Genomic DNA, 18766 nt, shown 5'->3' on the forward strand with positions numbered 1-18766 from the left:
CTATAACAGAAATAAAGTCATGTCTATTTCACATGAATTAGAAAGGTAATTTTATGTAAGAACTCTGACAGAAATGGTTTGATGAAGGCTATTTTGACAAGCACCGAAGTGACCGGACAAACTGAATAGAGTAGGCAGAAGCATCTATAGCTATCAACTCCCCTTTCCGACCTGATTTATTAATTATTACCAACCACATTTGTGCTTACCCCTCCTGGATGAAGCATGGGTGAAAACTTAGCCTGTGATCCGTCGGAATATCCCACACGTCTTCACAGGATACTGCTGGACTGAACTACCTCTTGTAGCCTTGAACGCCACAACACAAGCTATCACACACCACAGGCCAATTTATAGCAATTAAAGCTGCAGCTACGCGCATCTTACTGAATGCCTCCTTGTGGAAGACAAGTTGGATCCGCTATGGAGGAACATGCAGTCTAGCTGTAGTTATGCACTGAACAAAGTTTCTTATCTGAGCTACAGGGCCAGAAGTTTCCTATCACTCATAAAATTTCAAATTAATCAGGTCCTGTGACCTCTGTTATTTCTCAAATACAGTCCCCACAGTTACAGTCCCACTACTTTTTATTAATCGTGCGCTGCTTTCCTCTGCTGCAGCGTCTTTATACAGGCTCTGTCCACTGACCTGTGTGCCTCCCTTTGACTGGGCATTAGTCATCCTTTAGAATTCAGCTTACAAGCCACCTCCCAAGTGTAAATGAGGCAGTTTGCATGCATGGGCACGTTTACCTTGCCTTTACAACATGTATCTCTCGGTTTGTAATTACAGGTTTCATAATGATAATAATTTGATTAATGAATTTGCATCTGGAAAAGTACTTACAATAAACTATTTAAATTAACATATAAAATACCAATTTACAATGTAAATATATTGGATCAATACCAGAATAATCTGGAAATGAAATACATGGCAAAATTTCAACCAATAAAATTTCAATTAACAAAGAGAAACATTTTTTTTTGGAAAAAGAAGAGTCCTAGGGAAACAGCTTCATATTAGAGACTTGAGAGGAAAGGGCAAATTCCTGGATAGTTAAAAGGTAACTTCTAGTAACTACAGTGATTACAGGGTCTATTATAAAGTATAATGATGAATAATCATTCATATAACAGCATTCTTTTTTTAAGATTTATTTATTTTATTTATTGTATATAAGTGCTTTCTCTGCAGAATAGGGCACCAGATCTCAGTATAGATCTGTTGTGAACCAGCATGTGGTTGCTGGGAATTGAACTCAGGACCGCTGGAAGAGCAGGTGGTGCTCTTAACCACTGAGCCATCTCTCCAGCTCCTTTTAATGTGACAGAATTCTTTTTAATGTGACAGGAATGGAAAATAATGTGTTTTAGGAAATGTATCAGAAACATTTTTAGTTAAGGGGGGAAAAGGCAATTATCCAGACAATGCAGCTAGGAAGGTGGTGTGCATGTTTATGCAATAAGCACACAAGCTAACATACACAATTCAGGGAAAAAACAATCTTTTTATTTATTTGTTTGTTTTTGAAAAAGGGTTTCTCTGTGTATTGCCCTGGTTGTCCTGGAACTTGCTTTGTAGATCAGGCTGGCCTCAAAGTCACAGAGATCCGCTTGCCTCTACTTCCTGAGTGCTGGGATTAAAGACGTGCTCCACCACGCCCAGCTTAAAAATAATCTTTCTTAAGTAAGCCAAAATCAACATTTATGCACATCCCTGTTTGGTGGTCATAAGATTTTAAAATATTACTTACATTGTCAAGTATACAGAGTAAAATTTTTCTTTAACTATAACTCAGTTGTATAATAATGTAGTAACCATTATCCTGGACTGCTGACATTCATTTTCTTTGGTCTATGAATGGTCTTTTCTTCAGCTGATTACTATTTTTAATAATATCCTAATATAAGTAAACATGAAACTATTACTCAGACAGGAAGGGAGGGCCTTGCTGATCTCTACCACAGAAGCATGCAGACAGCTGCCCTCCCCTTACCCTCACCCACCCTCACCCAAGAAAGCCACTGTCCTGAAGCCTTCTTCAGCCTTCTTTGGCTTTCTTTTTAGTTTATTTTGAGAATGAAAATATATACATATATATTTATATGTTTATATTTAAGTTATCCATATTCATATACATATCTCAATGGTTTTAGATTTACAATGGTATATATCATATGTAATGTTGGGAAGCTTTCTTAAAACCAGTCGATACTGCTGTGTGCTACAGTCCTGGCGTATTTATTTCCTTATCCCACAGCCTATTTGCTCACCTCTCTGTCCCTGAAGAGTGCTGGACTTATCTCCACAGCTCTGCTACTATGTGCTACTTGAACATTTTTGTACATGGTAAGTTTTCTCTCCTACTATATACTGATGAGCTGAATTGCCAAGTTATAGTGTGTGAGAATGCACTATTTCAGGTGCCAGGTGTTTTCTGAAGAGTTTAGTGATGCCAAAATCAGAAACTTGTCAGATTATGCAGTATCTACGACTTGCAAAATCTTATACACATTTCTTCATCAAGAAATGCTTGTGTCTTTTGGCAAATTTTATTGGGTTGGTCATGTTTTTCTTATTTACATATGGATATAAACAATCAATTACTTCCATAAGAGTCTAGAAAGTAGGATAAGCATGTCCTGATTACTAACTCTGTAAAGCACCATTTTTGACTACCAAGTCACACTGAATTTGCTTTCATTTTTCTCTATCAACAGATTAAATATACTCTAATGGATATCTTCTTAAAATGCAATTCTACATGAATATATGCATGTTTATGCACAGAATGCAAAATTATTAACAGATACACATTTAGAAAACCACGAGTATTATCAAATATTCAATCAGAAATTTTCTTAATTATAATGTTTCTCTTTTTTTTTTCCTTTTTGGAATCAGATCCAAATACCACCCATACATTTTAATTGGTTGATCTATCTGTTTTAATTTATAGGTTGCTCCTTCATATGGAAAAACAAAAAACCAAGGATAGCTAAAACAATCCTGTACAATAAAAGATCCTCTGGAGGAATCACCATACCTGATCTCAAGCTGTACTATAGAGCAACAGTAATTAAAACAGCATGGTACTGGCATGGCAATAGGCTGGTAGACCAATGGAATCGAATCAAAGACCCAGAAATAAATCCACACACATATGGACACTTGATTTTTGACAAAGAAGCCAAATCTATTCAATGGAAAAAGGATAGCATCTTCAATAAATGGTGCTGGTCTAACTGTATGTCTACATGTAGAAAAATGCAAGTAGACCCATATTTGTCACCAGGCACAAAACTCAAGTCCAAGTGGATTAAAGACCTCAACATAAAACCAGAGACACTAAATATGTTAGAAGAAAAAGTGGGGAAGAGCCTGGAACTCAATGGCACAAAAGTCAACTTCCTGAACAGAACTCCAACAGCCTAGGCTCTAAGGTCAACAATTAATAAATGGGACCTCATGAGGCTGAGAAGCTTCTGTAAGGCAGAAGACACTGCAACAGAACAAAGCAACAGCCCAGACTGGGAAAAGATCTTCACCAACCCTTCATCTGACAAAAGTCTAATATCCAAAATATATAAAGAGCTCAAGAAATTAAACACCATGAAACCAAATAACCCAATTAAGAAATGGGGCTCAGAATTAAACAGAGAATTCTCAATCAGAGGAATATCAAATGGCTGAGAAACACCTAAAGAAATGCTCAACATCCTTAGTCATCAGAGAAATGCAAATCAAAATGACTCTGAGATTCCATCTTACACCCATCAGAATGGCTAAGATCAAACACTCAAGTGACAGCACATGCTGGCGAGGATGTGGAGAAAGGGGAACACTCCTTCATTGATGGTAGGAGTGAAAATATGTACAACCACTTTGGAAATCAATCTGGCACTTTCTCAGAAAACTGGGAATAGGGCTACCTCAAGAACCAGATATTCCACTCCTTGGAATATACCCAAAAAATGGTCCACCGCACAGCAAAGACATATGTTCAACTATGTTCACAGAAGCCTTATTCGTAATAGCCAGAACCTGGAAACAACCTAGATGTCCTTCAGTCGAAGAATGAATAAAGAAACTGTGGTACATTTATGCTATGGAATACTACTCAGCTATTAAACACAAGGAAATCTTGAAATTTGCAGGCAAATAGATGGAACTAGAAATGATCAGCCTGAGTGAGTTAACCCAGACTCAGAAAGATACACATGGTATATACTCACTCATAATTGGACACTAGCCCAACAATGATATCCTCTGAGAGTTCTCATTTAGCAGGGGATTGGCATAATAGCTAGGACTTCCTTTTGTGACTCCTGGTAAGAGAAGCATGGCAGAATGGGGAAATGGAAGGACCAGAGGGTCCTGGAACCCACAAGAAGACCATCAAGGCTGGTGGATCTGCCCCCAGGGAGGTCTGCTCAAACTGCTGTACCAACCAAGGACAATGCATGCAGTAAACCTAAACCCCTTATTCAGATCTAGCCAATGGACAGCACATTCTCCACAGTTGTGTGGAGAGCAAAGACTGACTCTGACACGAATTCCGCTGTCTCCTATTTGATCACTCCCCCTTGGTGGGGAGGCCTGGTGGCACCCAGAGGAAGGGGAAGCAGGCTACCAGGATGAGACCTGACAGGCTGTGACCATGTGGTAGGGGAGGAGGTCCCCTTCCGTCACAGACCTGGGGGAGAGGAATAGGGTGAAGGAGGGAGGGAGGGACAACAGGAAGATACAAGTGAGGGGATAATAACAGAGATGTAATCTGAATAAACTACTTAAACAGTAAAATTTTTTAAAATGTATAGGTTGTTCATAGTTCGGTTTTTTCCAGAGGACATCAGGTGGTTTGTCCTCGAAAGGATACCTCAGTTTCGCCCACCCATCCTTGATAGCATCATGATGAGCAATGGCTAACTTTTCTTAGAGCTAGTGAACTGATCAGAGTTCCATCTCATTTGTTTATTATTAAAGACTACATGGTACTGCGCACCTCTAGCCAAAGAAACAATGTCTCTAGTTCTGAAATGCAAGTAGCCATTGCTACTTGGAGCCTAGATGCATCAGTTCATTAACTACATATCGCATCTTTTTTTGTGTATATGGGCATTTGTCTGCATATATATTTGCACCCCAGATGAGGGCATCAGAGCCCATACCACTACAGTTATAGACAGTTGCTAGCTGACATTTGGGTACTAGGAATTTAACCCAGAACCTCTGGAAGAACAGCCAGGACTCTTGACTGCTGAGACATCTCTCCAGAAGCATTAATTAAATATTAAATGCTGGAATATTTGAACAATCTAGGAATAAACTGTAAATGTTTTTATTTCCTCCGAAGAAGGGAAGAGGAATCATGACTTGGGCTGAGCCCTCATGTTTCTATCTAACTATCCCTAGGCCTGGAAGCTTCCAGCCTCTGTACAATCTAATCTTCAAGACTGGACCTTGAAGGCTTCTGCTTCCACCCTCTGTCTGCTAACCTGGGCCTAGAACGTTCTCAGCCTCTGAGACTTACTGCTAAATAAGCTCACCCTTTCTAGTTCTTTCTGAACTCTTGCTGGCTGGTTCCACTCAGCTGTTCTGGCCTAAATACCTCTCCAAGTTGACTGATTCAAACTGGCTCTTCTCGTCTTCTGGTTGAATTGCTCTGCCTGGCCTCAAATCAATTCTGGCAATATATTTTAATCTTCTGGTTCCTCATTCTCTGGCACACTCTGTCTTCACCTGTGTCTAGCTTGTTCTCTCTTCAACCTGTCTATAAAACTGCCCCAGGATAAACTCTCCATAAAAAACTCTCCCTGCTTTCTCCCTGTGCTGCTCTTAAGTAGCTTTTCTTTCCTGTCCTGTTCTCATGAGAGTTAGATGTATCCTGTCTCTGACTCATTCTGTCAAATCTTTCTCTGATGCATCACTTTGTCTGCCCCTCAATTAGACCGCATTGTTTGGGATTAAAGATGTGTGCTAAATTCCAGCCAGAGGGATTAAAGGTGTGTGTGTGTGTGTTTGTGTGTGTGTATACTTACTAATGGTGTGTCTGTACTCCAGCTGGATCACACAGACCTGGGTCTTTGGATGTGATCAGTTGCCAGAGAAGCCATGTTGTTGGATTAAAACTCCTCTAAAATAAACTGTGGTACAAAGAAGATTTTTGCTCCAATCTTCCTCAGAATAATAAATTCGAGATCACTACCTAACAAATTCAAGGCCATCTTTAGCTGTACATAGTAAGACCCTGTCTCAAAACAAACAAGCCAAGAAAATCAAACAAAATCCTACTGTTTCTGTAGCATACACCACTGTAACAAAGTACCACACTGGTCTTGCTAACTCTCTCTCTCTCTCTCTCTCTCTCTCTCTCTCTCTCTCTCTCTCTGTGTGTGTGTGTGTGTGTGTGTGTGTGTGTGTGTGTGTGTCTCTGTCTCTGTCTCTCTCTCCTCTCTCTCTCTCTCCCTCTCCCTCTCTCATTCTAAGCTGTCTTTTCCGTCACTGCTATTGTTTTTATTTGGAGTATAGTTGCTACCTATTTATGATATCTGCCTAGCAGAGAACCTGGACTCCTAGACCTCCTCACTTCTAATTATCTTTCCTCCTCCTACACACAGCAAAAATCCATTGTCATGGATTTCCTAAGATTAATTCTCCCAACTACGTCCTGAATTCTGTCCCTATACCTGCTAAGGAACTTATCTCCTACAATTAGCACCCCCGCACCACCTTCTCCTCCAGCCATTGTTCCTTCTTGACCTAACCATTCTCTACTGTGGAACACAAACATCTATAACATTGCCCACCTTAAAAGACACCCGCCCCAGACTGTACATCCATTCTAATCACCACTGCTCTTTTTCCTCGCCTGCCCTCAGCTATTGTTTCTCTTCGTCACATATTCTTTCTTCATATAAGGTTTGTGCCTTTCACATTCTAATAAAAGCTTTTAAAAACAAACAAGCAACACCGACAACAAACAGTAACCTCCAGTTTGCCAAATCGAGTAAGTCAATTCTCAGTTTTCATCTTAATATTAACAGTAAGAACAGCTGAGATCAAGCTGTTGAGATCAAGCTGTTTCTTAAGTTACTCCACATTGTATTTTTTAAAAAGTGGTTTGGGAGATGGCGAGATGGCTCAGCAGTTGAGGGCATGTACTGCTCAGTGGCCCTGAGCTCATTTCCCAGCACCACATATGGTAGCTCACAACTGCTGGCACCCCCAGCTGTAGGAGATCCAACACCCTTTTCTGGACTCCAGAAGCACCTACAATCACATGTATACACACACACTCACACACTCACACTCACACATGTGTAAGCACATATAAAATTAAAAATAAAAAACCCTTAAAAGGAAAAAAAGAGGAAGAGGAAGAAGAGGAGGAGGAGGAAGAGGAATTTTGGGAACACACTAGACCCAAGTGCATGACTCCCTCACCTGGATTCCATAAAGTGGTAGGTTCCTGGCACTGTTATGCCACTGGCCCCAAAACCAGTCATAGTTTAACCAATACGCGCACCAAGAAAGACTGTGTCTACCACTTCGGTTCAGCCTGGTCCCCTGCTATGCATAAGGTCTACTCAACTGCCCTTACTCACTGGTCCCCCTGCTAGCCAATTTGAACCTAGATTTGCCTCAGCCCAGGTATTAGATATGATTAAATCTTAGATTAAACACTGACCCTCCTATGGCCTCAGGAACATCTTCATCTGGGCAGCTGGTTTGGGTTACTTTACCTTATTAATACAGACTCTACCTGCATTTCTGTCAGCCCACTTCTGAAATTCTAGAATGCTATGGTAGCCTCTTTAACTTGTATTCTTTCTGTAAACCATGTACATAGATATGTGTATATGTATAATATATATGGAGGAGACTTACTGTGTGCTGATATGATGTGAGAGTTAATATAAATGTTTAAGACTGGAATAAAAGAACATACATTAACCTCAGCCAGACTACCAATATAGGTAGGGTTATCTAGCAGTCGGCTGCCATTAAAAAGATTTTACCTTGTGAATGTATTGTTATTAAATAATTTTGACAAGTGGGAAGACATAAAACGTGTTCATCTAGATTTCTGGCATAGCAAGGTCAGGACATAATCTCTTTTGTGAAATGCATTCCTTGTTTGGCGTTAAGATAGCAGATTCTTCTGTCCTCCACCTTCACTGGCTTTTCACTTTCATCTCCCTTTTCTGGTTCCTGCTTATGTCCAGACACGGCGCCCTGGAGCTCCATCCGAGGACACTTGTTTATCTCTATGTGGGTCCGTGGTGTTCTTATCCAATCTTAGGGCATGTTATCCCTGTATAACTTTCCCCTGAACTCAAGGCTCAGCTATTCAAGAATATCACTTGTGGCCCAGTGTGGTGGCGCAGGCCTTTAATCCCAGCACTCCGGGAGGCAGAGGCAGGCGGATCTCTGTGAGTTCGAGGCCAGCCTGGTCTACAAAGAGAGTTCTAGAATAGCCAGGGTTATTACACAGAGAGACCCTGTCTCGAAAAACCATAAAAACAAAGACTACCACTTGCTAAGTAATGGACTAGCAATCCACCTTCCTGTCCTCAGCTTGCTCCCCCTTTTCCGTGAGCTGTGTACCAGGCACACTGAGACTGCTCAGGGACACACTTACATTCATTCTTTGGTTCTTGATTATCCTCCTAGAAATGCTGGGGTTCCACTCAAACATTTCCTCTTTATGTACATTATAAGCAATTACCGAGCACTTATTATGGGCTGGATAGAAAGCAATTCTATATGACCTCTCCATGCAGATGCATAGTGGGACACAGTATTTAACATAGCCAAAACAGTCTTTAATGATCACCAGAGCTCCACTGTTTCCTTTTCGTTCCTCTCAGAAAGTGGTACCGCTATTGTTATTTAGTGGTTGAAGGCAAAAATATGGACCCCTTATTTCCATTCTTTACTCCCCTTTCCAATCTCTCAGTAATTCATTAGTTCTGGCTCTGAAATATGCAACATGTAATTTGGCTAAATAGACATGGTATCAAACTGTCTTGTAAATATTTATGTTTGTACTGATTAATGCTGCTCAGTCTTGGTCACAGCCGCTTCTGTTTACAGTGGGTTTTAATGCAGAGACTAGAGACTAGTCAGAATGCTGAAAATAAGGGACTGTGTGAGATCAGCCTTAAGTGGGAACATCGCAGAAGAGGGGCGGAAAGAATCTATGAGGTGGACGATGGGAAAGAATTATCAGAGAATATGGACTCCTGTACATGACAGAGCCGCTGCACCCTGGGCTCACAGCGCTTCCGTCCACCTATCATGGACAGGCAGGGGGTCCTGAGGCCCTACCCTCCTCTGAGAAGCTCTAGACAGATGGTTGAACAGCAAGGGTCCTCATACTCCTTGTGATGTGGCCACTGCTAAGATGCCCTGGCTCAAGTAAATACCCCCAGGTTCATGCAAGCAATCACAATTAAATAGAATGGGGTACCCCCCCTACAAAAAAAAGGATAAATCATAAATAGCTGTTTGTTCTAGCTTGATTTTCTACTGCTGTGATAAAACACTGGCCAAAAGCCACTTGGGAGAGGAAAAGATTTGTTTCATCTTATAGATTATAGTCCAGCAGGAAGGGATGAACTGAAGCAAAGATAATGAAGAACACTGATCACTCTCCGAGGCTTGTTCAGCTTGCTTTCTTATACAACCCAGAACTGTCTGTCCAGGCTTGGCACTGCCCACAGTGGGCTAGACACTCTAACACTAGTCACTAAGCAAGAAAATGTCCCAGCCAGGCACAGTGGTACGTGCCTATAATCCTAACCCTCGGGGAGGCAGAGGCAGGTAGATCTTTGTGAGTTCGAGACCAGCTTGGTCTACAGAGCTAGTCCAGGACAGACAAGAAACAGGGTAGGGGTAGGGTAGGGTAGGGTAGGTAGGGGTAGGGTGGGGTAGGGTAGGGGTAGGGGTAGGGTAAGGGTAGGGTAGGGGTAGGGTAAGGGTAGGGTAGGGGTAGGGTAAGGGTAGGGTAGGGGTAGGGTAGGGTAGGGGTAGAGTAGGGTAGGGTAGAGGTAGAGTAGGGTAGGGTAGGGTAGGGGTAGAATAGGGGTAGGGTAGGGTAGGGTAGGGTAGGGGTAGGGTAGGGTAGGGGTAGGGTAGGGGTAGGGTAGGGGTAGGGTAGGAGTAGACTAGAGTAGGAATAGGGGAGTGGGGGGAGGGGGAGTAGAGGGGAGGGGACGGAGGGAAGGGGAAGGAAAAGAGAAGAAAAAAGGTCCCACAGACATACCTATAAACCAAACTGAGGAAGTAATTCCTCAATTGAGGGTCCCTCTTGCCAGATTACTCTAGTTTGTGTCAAGTTGACAAAAACTAAGCAGCACAGCGTCACTGGTCTCTATTGCCTACTTCAAACCTGAGAGGCTGAAAACAGCCCACATGCCTTATCTTACAGTTCTGTAGATTAGAAGCCTGAGACATCAACTGAGGTGCTGGGAAGGGCTGGGTGTCTTCTGGAGACTCTCAGAGCAAAGTCCACTTCTTTGCATTTTGCTTTTGGAGGCTCCCTGTGTTGCCTCGCAGTCCCTTCCTCCATCCTGTAAGCCCCCACTGGCCAGCAGCGCCCCGCTCACATCTGCTCACGACCTTGCTCAGGAGACTTCTACCCTTGTCTGCTACTTCTGAGGACCACTGTGTTTCCATGGACTCTCAAGCCATCCAGAACTTACTCTCTCTTTTAGAGTAAGATGACTTGTAACCTTACTTTGTCTTTGCCGTGTAACAAACAACATTCACGGGTTCCTGAGGGGAGGACACAGACATTGGGAGACCTCATCAAATAAGCAGCAGAACTCCACAGGCTACCTAGCTGCTCCCCCGTAACACGGATATCCAGAGTTCGCTCACTGAGGGTTTAAAAAAGAGCTTGAAAGTGGAAAGTGGGGGAGGGGTCAGGAGGGGAAGAAATAGGGTAGATTTGACCAAAACACATAGGAAAGTCTTAAACAATAATTTTTCAAAAGATTTCTCATTAGCTCAGCAATGGTAATGCATCATGCCTTTAATCCCAGCACTTGGGAGGCAGAGGCACGTGGATCTCTGAGTTTGAAGCAGCCTGGTCTACAGAGCAAGTTCTAAGGCATCTGGGGCTACACTAGCAAACAAAATCTTAAAAAATACTAATATCTTTATATTAATCTTACTTAAGTAAGCTTTTTTTTGGAGTGGAGGAAGGGTTTCAAGACAGGGTTTCTCTGTGTAGCCTTGGCTGTCCTGGACTCAGTTTGTAGACCAGGCTGGCCTCGAACTCACATTGATCCTCCTGCTTTGGCCTCCCGAGTGCTGGGATTAAAGGTGTGCGCCACCGCACCTGACTAAGTAGGCTTTCTTATGCAGAAATCTTATTTGAATCAAGATATAGATCGACCCTCTACTATTTCTACTACTACATTCATTCACTAATTTGACATTTACGAAACAGCATATTGGGGCTGGAGAGATGGCTCAGAGGTTAAGAGCACTGCCTGCTCTTCCAAAGGTCCTGAGTTCAATTCCCAGCAACCACATGGTGCCTTACAACCATCTATAATGGATCTAGTGCCCTCTTCTGGTGTACATGCAGGCAAAATACTGTGTATCTATGATAAATAAATAAATAATTTTTTTTAAAACAGCATATTGTTCTTTGTCTTACATACTTGAGTAACAACATATAAATATAACTGGTTCAAAACCATGGACGCACAAATTAACTTTTCTAGCTACTTGTCCCCGTTAGGTGTGCCGCCTGCCTATCCATATGACAGCTGACCTTACAGGCTTATCATGATGATAATATGGAATTATAAACCTCGAACGCTCAGCACAGTTCCTGGCTACCATCGGGTACTCCTTGAGTGAGTAAAATTAACATTTATTTTATAAAGACTGCATCCAAGCTTTAAAGTACAAAAAAGATAACTTTCTGTGTCTAGAATGTCACACTATTCTCTATAAAACTAGAACTTAAACAACATAACAGAATATTACTGCATCCTTACTGTCTAGATTTCCTGTGTCTAATTAAATCAGTTATATTATCTCCCAATTTAACTAGCTTGTAGCTCTCTCGATATTTACCTTTTTCTTTTTCTTCTTTGTTTTTTTGTTTTTTGTTTTGTTTTGTTTTTGTTTTTGTTTTTTAGGATAGAGCATCTCTGTGTATCCTGGGCTGTCCTGGACTCACTTTATAGACCAGGCTGGCCTCGAACTCACAGTGATCTGCCTGCCTCTGCCTCCTGAGTACTGGGCTTAAAGGTGTGCACCACCCACACCTAGCACCTTTTTCTTTTTTCAGACCAATTTTACTATGTAGCCCAGGTTGACCTCAAACTCAGCTGCCCTGGTCTCCAAATGGCATTACAGTAACCTGCTATCACACCTGGCCTGACATTACTTCTAAATTAAAAATAGAAGGGAGGTGGGGAAGAACCAACCTAGGAACAGCAAACGGCCGAGTGATCTTCAGAGTGAATACTAAAGAATCAACTTCCAAGGCTAAGCTCATCACTCAAATAGAACCAATTCTGAAGAAACCAATGGCTTTAGTTTTAAACCAGAGTATGTGCACTGAAGAACTGACAGGTGGAATGAACCAAAATTAAGACTGAATATGAACATGAAAGCTGCAACTTTCTAAAGTTAACTCAAGATATCTACCAAATTTTGTTTCCGGTATCTCAGGAAAGTTCTTGTATATTTTCAAGGACAGAAATACTTACAGTTTGATAATATGAGGGTGACGAAAGAGTTTAAGATTTTGGATTTCTCGCTTTATTTTTCCGACAACATCTAAACTGCGAATCTTCTGTCTATTTAAGATCTTAACTGCCACCTTATGGCCTGTCAATTGATGTTCTCCAACTAAAGAAAAGAGAAAGAGAAATATTGGCTGTCATAAGAACAAGTCATGGCCCCGTGCATCTCCCCACTGTGCTCTCGGCTCTACTTCAGCATCATGCGGTGCACAGGCCTCAAGTGCTCTTCTTTCACCTCAGCCTCTTCCCCTTGAGAAAGCGTTCCTTCAACACGGAGGTGTGCCCCTGTCACCTTAGCATCTTAGTAAAGCAAGGAAACAATGCCTCCATCTCTGCAGAATGGGTTACTAAATTGTGTCTTCCTTCATAAAAAATACCACGGAACATCTTTTAGACACAATAGAATTCACTATATTTTCCCTTATTTTTCATCCTCTATTTAACATCACTCTATTTGTTACAGAAGAATAATTTAGCTTAATAAAGATAAAATAGCTCAATTACTGTTAAGAGTTCAAGTTACTGCAATCTTTGCTGCCTCGCCTACCACTCTTTGCTGCCTTTTGTTCAGGGGCCATGCTAGTCTTCTCTGCATTGGTCCAGTTGTAATGGCTCTGCTAAGGCAGCACTCTTACCCTCTTCTGGTCAGCCCCACTCTCCTGTAGCTCCCAGATGGTCTCCGTTCCGTCCCCTACTGGCTCTTTAAAGATTAATGTCTGCAGGTTTCTAGCCAAGAGCCACTGTAGACCCTTGAGTCATCTCACTCATCTCCCAAGGTTTATAATTACACTCTGACCCTACTCCTCTTTCATATTCATATGGAGAGTTTTGAGACTGGTACCCCATAAGAACCTCAAAGTCAACAAACTCAAAATTAGATGCAGCATTCTTGTCCTCTTCCTCTGCCAAACTCATGTCCTTTACTAAAGAGTGCACTGCTGTATTCTTTTGATCCAGCTAGTGATAGCTACTGAATATTTCCTTAAGAACTGTCACTTAAACTCAGTATAATAAAAGTGGTAGTAACAGAAGTGACAATGATATTTATTATAGTGTACTAAGCAGTATTCTACATGCTAGCTGGCCTGTTCACCCCCCCCCCCTTACAACAACTCTATGAAGTATTACTATTTTCCAGGGGTATATGCAACCTAACTCACAGAGAAGCTAAACATCTGGTCTAAGGTCACACGCTTAAGTGGAGGCGCCACATGTGACACTGAGTTGTCTGACTTCAGAACCAAAATGCGTAACCACCCAATTCAACAGTGCCATGTCCTTGTGCCTGAGTGATGCAAACATAAAGTGGACTAATTGAGGAACTGCATTTCCTGTTGAGAAAGATTATTTTATATTCATAACTTCATAATCATTTTAATCACTCTTTTAAAGTTTGAACGTTTCTTTCCTCACATATAAAGCCAACTAATTGGTAAAAACGTTGTTCAAGCAACATCAGTTTGCTAACACATTCCAAAACGCGTCCAGGTCTTAAGGAAACTGTGATTCTGGGACTGACTACCCAGAAAACAGCCTAAATGGCTTCCTAATGCCTGAGGCGTGCACCACGTACCCTGGAAACATAACACCCAAGCGCTAGCCCACAAGGCCCAATAAGTACTTTATCTTCAAATCCATATGGTCTCACGGAAAGTGAAGACTGCTATCCCTTTCACTACAACAGGGCTAGAGTCAAGTCCTCCTCCTCCACAGGGAAACTAAAAGTACTGTCTACGAGGAAAACAGGTAACTTCTGCAAAGCAAAAAAGACCATAGAGTCTGTCTGTGATGGTCAGTCCTGTCACGTTGACTGAATAAACGCTTGAGAGGTTAGTAAAGTACAGCTCTGGCCATGTCTGTCAAGACACCTTCCAAAGATAACTTAAACCAGAAGATGTAATCAACAGACAAATGCCTGGATGGATCCAGACCACTGGGGTAGGAGGTGAGCCTCTGGAAGGAGGCAGTCACTAGGGGAGTGTCTGTAAGGCTGCAAGCCGCTCTTGTCTCTGTTTTTCCTTTCCAGCTAATACAATGCAAACTGCTCTGCTCCAACCTGCCCTTCCAGTCATGATCGGCTGGCGCCTCTGAAACTGGGAGCCAAGATAAATAATTCCTCCCTACATGTTGTTCCCAGGAATTTGGTCATGTGATGCAGAAGTATATAACACAACGTGTACCAGCCAAACAGGTGGACCATTTGTTTTCATATCGCAGGACTAATCTGCAAATAAAAATGTGAGTGAGCTGACTCAGGAAAGAATGTAACAATAAAGTATTGCTTTGCCTCTATCTGAGGAAAATTGACTTGTTTATCTTTATATATGGAAAAAATTCATATGAAACACTAAAAAGAAGTGGTATTTTCCCTAAAAATGGTTACATTACTGATACATTAAGTAAATGTCTGAAGTTAAAACAGTCAAAATCCCAGCACTCGGGAGGCAGAGGCAGGCAGATCGCTGTGAGTTTGAGGCCAGCCTGGTCTACAAAGTGAGTCCAGGACAACCAAGGCTACACAGGGAAACTCTGTCTCAAAAAAAAAAAAAAAAAAAAAGCAGCAACAACAACAACAACAACAAAAAACCCCCACACAGTCAAATGCATTAAGAACGCCCCTCTTTTAATGAATTACAGTAGCCTTTAGCCTAGTAATTCCTTCAGCAACTTTGTGCTAAACTACAAATAATTACATAAAATAATTTGTCACACTTTCCCTCTGAAAGCCAAATGAAAGTCCTTTAAAAATCTTTCAATAGTGGGGCAATGGGGACGCACACCTTTAATCCCAGCACTTGGGAGGCAGAGGCAGGTGGATTTCTGAGTTTAAGGCCAGCCTGGTCTATAGAGTGAGTTCCAAGACAGCCAGGGCTACACAGAGAAACCCTGATTCAAGAAAGAAACTAAAATCTTTTAATAAATACACATACAAAACCAAAAAATATCTTCTATGTGGCAGACATAAATTTTTCTTAATAGAAATCAAATGTTTGCATTCTTCAGTTTTATTTCCACTTACTTAATCCATTTAAAAAATTTAATATGTGTAAAACACTTGCTAAGCATCAACATGTGCAATAACTTGTTGGTCATCTACACGTGAAGAAAGATTTATATTACATTTCAAATTATCACTCGAGTAACAACTACAAGCAAATTAAAATAACTGAAGTAAATTTTATATGGGATTTAATATACCTTGTTTGTAAAGGGTTGGAGAAAGCAGGTCAGACAAACCAGGTAAAACAGCAAATATTCAAATCAATATCTGCTTGTTGGGTACAATACGAACACCTACCCACTTGGGGTGGAGGCAGTTTGAAGGCAGCTCTGCTGCAGTGCTCGCTGCCCAGCAACCCCTACAGCACTTTTATTTCTAGGCAGCAGTCCTGAGATACACCCACACACATGACTACCTAGACTGCAACCTACACCCCTGTGTCTAGGTGTAGCCATGTAAACGCCTCAAGCAGCTTCTCCGTCTCAAAGCCTGGAGTTAAAAGCTGCTGTTCTGAACCTGAGGGTCAGAGGTATGCAGCCGGAAGCAACGAGGAAGAGAAGACGACCAGACATGACAACAGTTTGAACCATCTGCCAGAATTTTACAAGAGCGTTAAATACCACTATCTTGTTTTAAGTCCCTCTAATTTTTTTTATTTTATTGTTTGAGAATTTTATATATGTACACAACGCTGACGTTATAGGCAGTTGTGACCCACCTGACATGGGTGCTGGGAACTCCACTGAGGTTTTCTGCAAGAACACTCCCCATTGCTAACCACTGAGTCATCTTTCCAGCAACATACACAATTTATTCTGGGCAAGCCACCCCAACCCATCTGCCATTTCTCTATCTTCAATTCATGCGCTGTCTTTTTTTTTTTTTTAATTCATTTGTCCATTTAGTGTTGTCAGTGTTGTAGACCCCTCTCCTATTCATGCTGGAATATTTACAGGATTAACGTTGTGTGGATCTTAGGCATACAGAAACAGCCACTGTGGGTTTTTAGAACAGCTCTGCTGTGTTTGGAAAACACTGTTTGGCAGCTGTCCTTCACAGCCCCTGCTTTTACCTTCCTGTGCCCTACTCCATGATGATCTCTGGCCTTGTAGGGAGGGAACATGATATGGAGATATATATATATATATATATATATATATATTTTTTTTTTTTTTTTTTTTTTTTTTTTTTTTTTGCTTTTCGAGACAGGGTTTCTCTGTGTAGCTTTAGCTGTCCTGGACTTGTTTTATAGACCAGGCTGGCCTTGAACTCACAACGATCTGCCTGCCTCTGCCCCCCTTACAGGTGTGTGCCACCACGCCCAGCTGAGCACTCCAGTTTCTTATTGTCGACACTGTGACTAGCTTTGGGTTCTGTTTTAGTTGTCATCTACTTAACAGAAGCTTTTATGATAGCTGCGATAATCTATGCGCACAACGGTAAGTCTTCAGAGGGCAGCTTGATACTATGTCCATTTAGCAAAACGACAGTGTAAGTTCTCAGCAGTGTGTCTCTGGCCCAGCTAATAGTTCCAGGCATGAGTCCTATCTTGCAGGTCAGCCCTTAGATCCAACTAGGAAGTTGTCGGTTACTCTCATGACATGCATGCCACTAGGCAGCAGGGGGCATAGCTTGCCAGGTTTGTCATTGTAGCTCCCAGAGTTCACAGCTGGGTACGACTGCCGATGGCTTTTTTTTTTTTTTTTTTTCCTCCTGAATAGTACCTTCTGGCAATATGAAAACTAGCCAGTTCAGATGAAGTTTCCAGGTCAGTGCCAGACTGATTTCTCTATCTTAGGACTCAAGTATGTAGTGACTGGCTTCAGCAATCAGGAAGTGCCCTTCAGTTCCTGGTGGGCAACTAAGAGCAACTACAACAGCCTGCATTGTTTGGGTAATCTGAGGACATACACACACACACACACACACACACACACACACACACACACACACACCCAACAAATTGAAGAGAGGTAGGCCTTTGTATCAAGTTGAAAAGGAATAGGCCCTTTGAACAAGTTGGAAAGGGGCAGTCCTTTCATTTTCTTCAGATTTCTTCCACAGATGAATTTAAATACTACTTATTCAGAATACTTTAAAACCCCCTTTGGGAGCTATCAGGATGGCTCAGTGGGTAAAATGCCTAATGGCCTAAGTCTGATCTCTGGAGTCCACATAAAGGTGGGAGATAAACTAACTACACAAGGTTGTTCTCTGATGTCCACACGCGTGCAGTAGCATGTACACGCATCATATAACCACCAACACACACACACACACACACACACAAAATTAACTTCACACTTTCGATTTTGCTGGAATATGTATTAATGGTTCCTTCTGGTTTTCTTGAATTCTATCCAAAATGCATAAAATACTTTCTAAAACCAACACTGGGGAGAGAAACCCACGCTCGCCCAAACTATACCTGGACTATGCCCTTTAGGATTTCTTCATCTTTATCCTTCTTGTCTGTTTTGAGCTGGGGAAGAAGACTCACTCTGTAGCCCTGGCTAGCCCAGAACTCATTAGTTATATAGACCAGGCTGGCCTCAAACTTGCAGCCTGGAACTTGCTATGTATATAGAACAGGTTTGCCTCAAACTTTCAGTAATCCACCTACCTCTGCCTTCCCCAGCCGCCTGACCACCAGCTGCCCCCTCACCCCCCCACCCCCCCACCCCCACCCCCGTCTTGGTTACTGCAAGTCTGAGAAGCCTGCACCATCATGTCTGACTTACAGCTTTGGGTTTTACAAGGTAAAGAGTATCACACAGAAGAAGGAATGGAAGTGACTTTACACTGCTCTAGAAAACAGAATTAGGAATGTTTATTAGAAATTCAAGTGCCAGAGGCATCTGTCTACAAAGGCTCTCCTATACTACACTATACTGGCCAACACTAAAAAGATGTTTTTCTGGGCTGGAGAGATGGCTCAGTGGTTAAAAGCAGTAGCTGCACTTCCAATTCCCACCAAACACATGG

The 18766-nt window shown here is 41.9% G+C and overlaps 1 protein-coding gene across 4 annotated transcripts in view; it reads right to left on the reverse strand.

Annotated features, from left to right (window-relative positions):
- The window catches only part of PRKAA2 (protein kinase AMP-activated catalytic subunit alpha 2), a 60255-nt gene that overhangs the window by 23109 nt on the left and 18380 nt on the right, over window positions 1-18766 (reverse strand). For 3 of the 4 annotated variants that reach the window (XM_084786837.1, XM_084786839.1, XM_084786838.1), the window contains exon 2: window positions 12745-12886. The exons of the other annotated variant lie outside the window; for it this stretch is intronic. In XM_084786837.1, the coding sequence (XP_084642963.1) occupies window positions 12745-12886 (142 nt within the window). The remainder of the gene's footprint in view (window positions 1-12744; window positions 12887-18766) is intronic. 4 annotated transcript variants of the gene reach the window in all.

The sequence above is a fragment of the Acomys minous genome (assembly GCF_964271855.1).
Source record: "Acomys minous genome assembly, chromosome: 6".
Classification (NCBI taxonomy): Eukaryota; Metazoa; Chordata; class Mammalia; order Rodentia; family Muridae; genus Acomys; species Acomys minous.